At 45.8% G+C, this 10,364-nt stretch overlaps 1 protein-coding gene across 1 annotated transcript; it reads left to right on the top strand.

Annotated features, from left to right (window-relative positions):
* The first annotated feature begins 3,436 nt into the window (after window positions 1–3,436).
* Window positions 3,437–8,261, top strand: LOC136497515 (AT-rich interactive domain-containing protein 2-like). Its single transcript, XM_066493350.1, has 2 exons — window positions 3,437–4,253; window positions 6,857–8,261. The coding sequence occupies exons 1-2, from the start codon at window positions 3,543–3,545 to the stop codon at window positions 7,685–7,687; spliced, it is 1,542 nt and encodes a 513-aa protein (XP_066349447.1). The 5' UTR covers window positions 3,437–3,542; the 3' UTR covers window positions 7,688–8,261.
* Window positions 8,262–10,364: the final 2,103 nt, after the last annotated feature.

The following is a 10,364-nucleotide window of genomic DNA, read 5'->3' as shown; positions in this document are numbered from 1 at the left end:
AGCATTTACAACATAGGGGGAGAGGTTGGTGCCGATGAATTCCGGCCGTCAGGGTGGGAGCCGGCCACGCGCGAGCACCACGAGCACCGCCCGTGCTCGTGGATGCCCTTGGCTTGTTCGGAAACGACCTAAGGCGCCCCAGCACGTGCCCAGCCGCCATCAGCAGGGACAGCGGTTGTGGGCCGTGGCGGTGAGGCATCCCGATGGCGTTAGGTTGGGGAAGAGGCCGGGGAGGCACTGTGCGAACTGAGAGAGAAGGCGGTGTGATGGACTTGGGTGGAGGAAGGAGCCAGCGGTGGCGCTGTGGGGATCTGCTGCTCCGGGGAGGGCAAGATGGAGTGGAGAGATTTTTTTTATTGATAGAGGCGGGTGATGCAGAGTAGGAAGCCGTGTCTGAATGGATGCCCGTGATTAAGTATTTTCGTTTTTTTTTTTTTTGTTGTTGTCATAGAGAGTTCGATAACGTAGTTCATGCTCGGTGAGGCATGGGGCCGGGGTCAGCGTATATAGAACTGTTGGTTAACAATCGCTTAATTCATAGGAGATATTTTTTCTAAAACTACGGAACATATATACTTGGTTCTAGATGTCGCAAAAAGATAAAATTACTAAAATGGGCTAAAATAACAAATTGGATGACTGCCGGGCTACTAGCGCGCACAATGTATTACTATGATTAGAGACGCAGTGGTAACAAATCAGCATATTTGCTTGTCCAAAAAGTTCAATCGAGTTTTTAGACACCTGTTTGTCAAAATGCAAGAGCTTTGTGAATCGCCTCGTGATACCAAGGACTCTCTTCGTTCAAAAGCGTTAATTGAAAATACGTGAGTAGCTTATGCAAATTCAAAAGACCTAAAGCAGTAAATTTATGATAGACCCAACACGCCGTAGTTTATTGCTATTGATGAAGCCTATCACGTCAGCAAATCGATAATGGCTCGCTTACACCATATTCAGCTTGTTCAACTTCTTTTTTTAGCCGGAACAGTATTTTTCTCTCACAACAATTCAGCGGGAACAGTGTTTTCGGCCAGTTTCAGCCAAGTTTCAGACCAGCGAACGGGGCCAATATAGCAACTATTTTATCAAGGAGAGAAGAAAAACAAGTGATTTGACGATGCAGGAAACCATTACCTTAGCGATTAGCATTGACAACTAATAGGGGTGGGCATGGGCTCCGACGATGTAAAAAACCATTACTTTAGCATTGGCAACTAACTTATTGAGGAGAGAGAAGAAAACATGAGACGGCGTGGGCCCCGATGATGCAAGAAACCATTACTTTAGCATTGACAACTAACAGCCTGTTCGCTTGCTCATAAACGATCGTAAATTTTCAACGGGGAATAGTGATTTTCTCTCACACCAAACCAGCCAGCAATAAATAATCCACGATCGTTTACGTCCTTCCCGAACAAGCCGTAACTTATTGAGGAGAGGGAAAACACGAGATCGCATGGACTCCGAATGATGCAAGAAACTATCACTTTAGCGTTGATGGTAGAGTAGTTTTCATAGGTGGGCATGTCACCCTTCACCTGGCACTCACTTTTTTTTACCAAAGTCAGCCGAGAAATCTCAACATATTTTTTAATTTTTTTATTCTAGACCTTTTTAATTGGCTCCTACGGGAAGTCAAACCTAGGCTACTGGATGCTACTAAGGTGCTCTAACCACTAGGCTAAAGCCCTGTCGCCACCTTGAACTCACTAGTTCACCACCGATGGCGCTTGCTAGCGCATCTTGCCCACTGACACCTGAACTCGCTATCGACCAGCCCCGCCCCCCTTGCTCACTCGCGCAGATGCTAGCCTCTGCTTGTCGCTCCTCCCAACTGTTGTAGCTTGCTCGCCGTGTGGAGCCCAACTTATCGGCTTGCCTCACTTCGTCACTGGTCACGTGCTACCACGTGGTGACATGGTCGCACTGAGTCCGAGCTACTATGCACGGGCTATGCCCAAGCCGTAGCATTCACCAAGGTAACCAGTTTAGCGGGATTTTCAATGGATCTTGACCTCTTTGATGTGCTTGCGGTTTCAGCTGAGAGAAGAAGAAAAAAATATAGACAGAGAAGAGAGTGGTTTGGTACTATATCACAAGTTTCGTGTGGGTAAAAACTATTAACACCAGGACCACCTCTACTCTGCATCATACTAATTTTATCGGATGTCTCTAAAGAGATTTGGGACCACCTCTTAGCCAACATTTTCAAGTGGCCCCTTAATTTTCTTTAATTTTTTATTCTAAGAAATATGGACATTGAAGATATTTTTATTACTTAACCCATAACCCCATCTAAAACTGTCTCCAACAACTAGGGATAAAAACGGTACGGATATTTTCTGACCGTATTCGAAACCGAATCCGTTTAGAGGGGTTGAGATCTGTCCGTATCCGAGTCCGGATATCCAACATCCGATACCATATCCGTATCCGAATACTCAAATCGCATATTTATGATGTCGATATCCAATCGTATCCTATCCGACATAATTGACACTATCCGTATTCGAATCCGAATCTGGACAGAAATATGAAAACAAATGTAATATCGGTGATATCCGTCCGTATCCGATCCGTTTTCATCCTTACCAATAGCTCTCATCTAAATACGAGATGCATTCGTTCGTTTGGGTCACGCAGGAAAAAAAGGGTCACGCACCCAAACCTTATGTTTTCCAACAGTGGACCCAAAAGGAGAGCCCCAAGCAGATCCCTGCATGCGCCGCTGCTTCCCTCCTCGCCGAGCAGTTGAGCCTCCCTCCCTCCCCACCGAGCGCCGAGGCGGCCCTGCATGCCTCGCTCGCTTCTCTCCCTCAATGCGCCGCCCGCTTCTCTCCCTCCATGCGCCGCTCGTTCCCTCCCTACATGCGCCGCCCGCTTCCTTCCCCGCGAACCTGCCTTGTCGCGCTGGCCGCTCCTCGTCGCAGACCCGAATCGCCGTCGTCGTCCGCGGGCCTGCCTCCCCGTCGTCGTCCGCGGGCCTGGCAGCGCCGGCCGCGCCTCGCCGCGGTCACGCCTGGCCACGTCGGCGGCTCCCCGTCGCGGGCCCGCTTCGCCGTCGTCGTCCATAGGCCGCCCCACCCCGGCGCCTCCTACGCGTTCTCCTACGGGCCCACCATGGTCGACGGCGTAGATTTGGGTCGAGGAGAGATACAAACGCAGACTTGAGTTACCTCTCACTTTTGATGTAAAATAGGTCCTCCCTCTGTCTACTCTATTGTAGGGTGTCTTTTTTACTATGAACTAGTATTTTAGGTATAGTAGTGAGATATAGCCTTTTCGAGAGGAGTCAATTCCAAGCCCCCATAAAATCCTCGCTATCCTATGCATTGGACGGACGCAGACCTTCAAATTTCATTCGAAAACAGGAAGGTTCAAAAGAAGAAGAAAAAACATAAATCCACACTAAACGTTCTATCCATATCCATACTCAGCCCACAACCAAAAAAACCCAAAAGAGAGAAAAAAAAAAAAGAGAGGAGAGAATATGCGCCACCGCGGCCAACCGTCGTGACCTCGCCGCCGGTCACCGGTCCATGGACTCCGCCGCCGCCGTCCTCGCCATCCTCAGCAAGCTGCAGTCCCTGGGCTTCTGCGCCGATCTCCGGATCCCTGACGCCGCCGCGGCCTCCGGCCCCTCGGAGGCGTTCGACGCCGTCCTCGCCACGTTCCTGCGCGAGGCCTACACCGGCGGCCGCGAAGCGCGGCCTATCCCGGTGGCGCTTGGCGATGGACGATGCGTCGACCTCCTCCGCCTCTTCCTCGCCGTCCGCGCCGCGGGGGGCTACGCCGGTGTGCCCAACTCCCCAGGTGGCTGGGCCGCTGCCGCCGAGTCTGCCGGCGTTGACCCCGCCCTCGCGGCGCCCGTCAAGCTGGTCTACGCCAAGTACCTTGGCGCCCTAGACCGCTGGATCCACAGGCTCGTGGAAGCGCACGGGCCCTTCTTGGATGTCGACATCAGGAAGAGGCAAGAGCTGTTCGTTGGTGCCAATGGTGTGGAGGAAGAAGAAGAAGGGCTCTTGAACTGGAACGGGAGGGAGCAGCGGCATGTGATGTTGAAGAGGAAGAGGGGGGACGTGGTTGGGATGCTGGGTTGGGTGAGGGAGATAGCCGAGAATGCTGGCAATGGTGTTGCTGTGGCTGCTGGGTCCTTGGATGAGTACTTCTCAATGGCATTGGCGGTCAGGGAGATGGTTACCGGGAAGAGGGCTCGCCGAGCAAGCATGTTGAATGGCTCACTTTTTCAGGTAATTTCAATACCTTTGAAGAGTTTTTTGGCCAAATGTTTTACAGTTTGATGTTGTCTCATTGCATTTGAATAGAAGTACTCAATTCAGCATCTGATTTTTCTTACCATGAACCACTAAGATTGTTCAAGTACTTCATCAAATATGTATTACTAATGCTTGAAAGAACAATGGGGTAGTACATGCATCTGATCATGTGGCAAGTTTAAATGGTTAAGGGTCTGTTTTGAAACAATTAAGTTTTGATGCTTTGTGGCTAAAATACTTGTCAGTTCACGAGAAAGTCCTCTGGTGTCATGTTCTTCTGTTTTTGGATATTTGGCACAACTATCAACTTCTATTGTTGAATGGCTGTCTTACTAGTGAGTCATTTCTGTGTTCAGAAGATTTTTCATTTTGGATTGTTGACCTTCGTTCCACTATAAGGTCTTTGTGATGCAGAGGTATAGATCGACTCTTAAGTCCACTCTTGATTTTGTTACTTGACAAATTTGAATAAGCTTATCAAAAGACATGTGCATGGAGGAAACTTCCTGGTAGACATTACAATTTAGAAAGTGATTCTGAGGGCGTTAACTGTGTTTGACATTACAATTTAGTCAAGGAATAAGCCTGTTCTGAGTTACTTGGTTATTGCCATTATTGGCTCCATAAATTATCCATAACCAGGTGAATTCATTCTCATAAAAGAACATGCAGTAGAAGGGCGGGCCTGGTGCAAGCGGTAGAGTCTTACCGCCTGTGACCGGAAGGTCCCGGGTTCGAGTCGCGGTCTCCTCGCATTGCACAGGCGAGGGTAAGGCTTGCCACTAACACCCTTCCCCAGACCCCGCACAGAGCGGGAGCTCTCTGCACTGGGTACGCCCTTTTTAAAAGAACATGCGGTACTAATAATTTCTACCTTGTTGGTAAGATCTATAATCTTTTGTAGTCATGAAGAAACCAAGATAATAACCACACTTGGATTCTGTGACTATGCCTATAACTAGAGCTTGCTCGAGAAAAGAAAAAACAATGGAGTTTTCACTAAAGGTGCACGGGCTTCTGGTTTAGTCCTAGATTTGAGTGTGTAGGAATGATAATTGTTAAACAACCTCCCTGATAACATGCCATTGACATGATTCCAGGTTTTCTTTTCTATAACAATTCCTTTCTAGACAACACTGTGTGGATACATGTACAATCTTCAGAATTATGAACCCTACACTATTTAGCATGTGACAGACCCCCAATTCAAGGCCTGTTATTTATGCTGTCTAATATGTAGTTTCACATACCTTTTCCCTTAAATTGTGTATTTCCTTAGTTTTACTCCCTTTAGGCCACTTTGTTTTCCAGGAATAAAACTGTTGGTTCCAAATATCTCAACACCACCAGTACCTAATTGCTACTTCGTTTAGTGATCTTGCTCTTCTTAGCAATTTCTATACTTGTTTCTAGAGCTGTGAAAAGTGAAAAGGTAACACCATGTAGCAGAGGGCAAAGCCTGTTGTAGGCCTTGTGTTGTAGTACTCAACATTAATTATTCATTAGATCACAATATCTTTAAGAAAGTAAGAATTAACATTCACTCCCTAATGTCTAATAGCCATTATGTAAGACATAACAGAAAAAAACTGAAATAAAGGGGAACTTAATTTACATCAATTGGTTGAAATCAGGTATTCTTTTGTCGTCCCTGTATTTGTGAAATTTAATGATCTGATTAGTGATTTAGTTCTTGGTAGATAAACATGAAAATAAATGTGGATTATGGAAGCTTAGAATGCCACCCCATCAAGTCATAAAGCTTTTATGGTTCAATTGGCAAAAGGTACTGTAGTGGTTCCTAAGGCTTGTCAACAGATTTACCAAATTAGCTGTTAAACAGATGATGGCAGCCACTAAAAAAGGGCAGACCTAGTACCGGAGGCTCCCACATGAGTGGGGTCTGGGAAAGGGAAAAACCGAGGCAAGCCTTCCCCCCGCAAAATCTGCGGAGAGGTTGCTTCGAACCCACGACCTGATGACTCAGTGAGACAGCTCTCACCACTGCACCAGGCCTGCCCTTCTGATGATGGCAGCACTGCTTTTCTTAATCCTGGCCCACATAAACCTCCATAAAATGGTTTCTTATCAGATATCTCCAAAATGCTATTCATGGGAAATCATAGTTATGAAATGCATGCACAAAAATTCTCTGTTTTGGATTTTATTGCACATGCCAAAATTCTGTTGCTTTCAGGGTGGTTCCAGCTTTAGAAAGAAAACCTGCTTGCTACAGGCAGTTCTGGTTTTTAGTTTTCGATCAACTTCTGCATTTCAGTAGAAAGGTTTACCATGATTTTTTTATCAATAATCATCATCAGAAGCTGCATGTTACAGTTTTCACAACTTCCAGGCATTGGGGGTCTCAGACTTGACATGTATACTCTGTTGTAACCCTTCTTAATTTTTATTATTCTTTTAGTACCATCTGTGGTTTTAGATCCACCTTCATCATTTTTATGATACTGTTCACTGTACATTGTTTTTATTAAAATACCTTCTCCTCTTTGTAATTCTTTAGAAGCTTATATATTGCTTACTGAGTGAAACTGACTCTTCTTTCTCTTTCAACTCAGGAAATATTCCCAATGGCTTGCAATTGCTGTACTTGTCCTACCAGTGTTGGAATTTGTTCAAAAGCAAAATTACTGAATGGTTCTTTAGTGCTCACAGAACAGGAGAACAACTTGGCTGGAGAAGGGAAACATGGGACTAGGACTCATAATTCTTCTAATGGTTGGCTTTTTACAAGCCACCAGAAGAATGAAATACCTGTTGGTCCAGACTATCAAGTACACGTGCCACAATGGACTGGTGAGGTGCCTGTAAATTATGATGATCCAGAAACTCTGAAATGGTTGGGAACAAAGGTCTGGCCTCCAGAAAATGAAAGCTGTAAAACATTGTTTTGTGGTGATCCTATTGGCAAAGGCAGAGAAGTTGTTTGTGGTTGCAACTATCCTGGATCAGTGGAATGTGTTCGGTTTCATGTAGCAGAACAGAGACTTAAGTTGAAACGCGAACTTGGTGTGGCTTTCTATGCATGGGGATTCAATCGTATGGGTGAGGAGATTGCACTTTCTTGGACGGATGAAGAGGAGGCAAGTTTCAAGGCCGCAGCACAACATAGTGCTGCATCTTCTGGCAGGAATTTCTGGAACCGCCTCCACTTATTTTTTCAATTTAAGGGGAGGAAAGAACTGGTGAGCTATTATTTTAATTGTTTTCTGCTTAGAAGGAGGTGCTACCAAAACAGGATCACTCCAAAGAACATAGACAGTGATGATGACGAAGAAACAGAATTTAGATTCCTAGGGAATCGACTTGGTCACTGTGCAGCTAAGTATCACAGTACCAAGCACACCATCTGCATTGAAAATACACACTCTATGGACCTGGACGAGTAGTTGTTGAATGTATTTTATGAAGCTGATTTAGGTCTGCAGTTAGTTCACTTGGGAGATTGAGCTGATGATATTCCTCTCAGTAGTGATTTAGTTACGTTGCTGACAGTGCACATGAGTTGCAAGAAGCCAAGCATCCAAGCAATTAGTTACTGCTGCATAGATGGATTGTAGGCTGATCCAATCAAATTTGAAACTCAAGTTCTGATAGGGAATTCAGGTCATACTGGTCATTGAGCACTTGCTTACATGGATGCACATCCAGAAAGTGAGAAATGCAATGATTTGACAGTTTCATCATTATGTGTATCGTCTGTTTCGACTTTTTTTGTAGCTTTCTTTTTCCCTTTGTGAATCATTAACCGGGTGCTTATCCAGTAAGTATACTTGTCGGTTGCGTGCTCAAGGCTCCTGTTGTTGTAGTTCTCCGAAGCGGGATGGAGCAGTGAGCATATATGTAGATGTTAGTGTTCTGAAAGCAGTGCTGTTGTTCATTGTAGACTCTGCTTGTCGTTGAAAAACTTATGTGAAGCCTTCTTTTCCATCCTGTCGAATGGTTGGCTAGCAATAATATGATCTTTGTAATTTTTCATATGATATGAATGTTGTGCTACACGTATTCGCTCAGTCACATGGTCGTCCAGAAGAGAAGACAAGAAAACGGTTTTTCATTTTTTTTATGTGTCCAGAAAGGATACTTCATGTGCATATCTTCGATGTGCAAGCCGTAAAAGCCTGTCAAATATTGTTGTTGTCGCCTTGGTCGATTAATCCTCCTATATAGCGGAGGTGCTTGTGTTGTTCATTTGTAGTGATTGCTTGTGCGCGTTTAGCTTGCCCGTCACACTTACGATCCCGTTTGGCTTGCTGAAACTTGGCTGAAAACACTGTCTGGCTGAATTATTGTGAGAGAAAAACATTATTCTGGCTGAAAAAAAACAAGCTAAATAGTACGGATTATAAGGTAAGCCGGATAGGGCCTATATATGGCCCTTCACAGTGAAGCCTTTATTTTTTTGGATAGGTTGATCATTGTTAGGTGTTTGGTTGGGTGTATTCTTACAACTACAGATGACACGGGCTAAGCATGTGCGCGGGGGGTTCTATCCCTAGTGACAGGCATATTACTTGTTCGTTAGATCCCAAGATCAAAGGGATTCAAGAGGTTTGAAGGGGATTGAGGGGAATTTTGGAATTTAATCACTCCCAATCCTCTCTAACCCTTTTCTTCCTAAAATCAAACGAACAAGCTCTAAATTAATGGGCTAGGCTGCCCCGAACGTTCGGACGCCCACGCATGCTCCTACGGCTGCCCGCCTGCTGCGCCAGCTGCTGTACATCCGTGCTGCTCCGTTTCTCGCATGCAGGGACCACCTCTATTACGTCTACTCATGAAACACTTACAATATGAAGCACTTCTGTAATATTTGTGTGGGGGTACGACCCCGGATACCCACGGCAGACTACATGGGCTGCGCTCCCAAGGGCGGTACGGTGCACGACACTGCTCGGCGTACACCGCAAGGCATCAAGGGCGATATCCTGAAGATAATACGAGATCTGTTAGAATATGTTCAATCCCATGATTCATGTAATCTGTTGTTACTTTCCGATTATCTCTTAGATCTAACCAACTTGTAACCCTACCCCCAGACTATATAAGGCGAACAGGGACCCCCTCAAAACACACGCAACATCATACGAAGTCAATACAATCCAACAGACCACATGAGTAGGGTATTACATCACGCTGACGACCCGAACCTGTCTAACTCTTGTGTCTCTGTTGCCTTCTTGTTCTCGATTACACGCATCTCTACCGATCAATCTACCTTCATGGGGATACCCCTCGGAGGACTGCCGACGATATTCTGTTGACAGTTGGCGCGACAGGTAGGGGCCTGCGTGCTAATCCTGTGGTGAACAAGATGGCAGACCTCGATTCCACCAGACGGCGGCAACTCGACGACGGAATCAATCTACTGCGGCTGCAACTCAGCGACCTCCGTTGCATACCGACGTCCACATATTGTCGTCATCCTGAGAAACTCATTAATGGCGGAATCCATCTACAACGGCGACAAAAAGAAGACTCTCGAGGATGGACGTTCCCGCCCGGATCCACCTTCACCGTCGTTTCCAGCACTCGACGTCCTGCCGTTAGCCGAAAATCCATCGTCAAGAACGAGAACATGAAGACGCAACATGCAGCAACATGCAAGCCGATCATAACTTGGCTTCTTGCATGTACATGTATCTGCATGCATGCATCGCTCGCTTGCAATATATGTAATACCACTGTAACATATATAACATCTAGATAAACACTTTCAACATATATCTGAAACACTTAAAAAAACATACGTCTGAAAACAGCTGAAATGGAACATATGAAACACAACTGTGCTCATCTACTTGCTGCTTGGGCAAATAGAGGCTCGAAGTTTGACATTGGCATGGAGCTCATTGGTGGCACGAACCTCATTAGTGGCCGTGGCAGGCGGATGGAGCGCGGCCACGACAGGAGGCGCGAGTCTGGATGGGGAGCATTACCGTAAATTAATACATGACTAGAGAGCATATTTTTTGGTCGTGCATATTTTTTACTACCCAGCGATAAAAAATATGACAGAACCGCCCAATTTATACAAGATCAAGTACGGCTGTCCCCGCTTAACAC

The sequence above is a fragment of the Miscanthus floridulus genome, chromosome 12, assembly GCF_019320115.1.
Source record: "Miscanthus floridulus cultivar M001 chromosome 12, ASM1932011v1, whole genome shotgun sequence".
Lineage (NCBI taxonomy): Eukaryota > Viridiplantae > Streptophyta > Magnoliopsida > Poales > Poaceae > Miscanthus > Miscanthus floridulus.
This window is presented reverse-complemented; position numbering and strand designations above follow the sequence as displayed.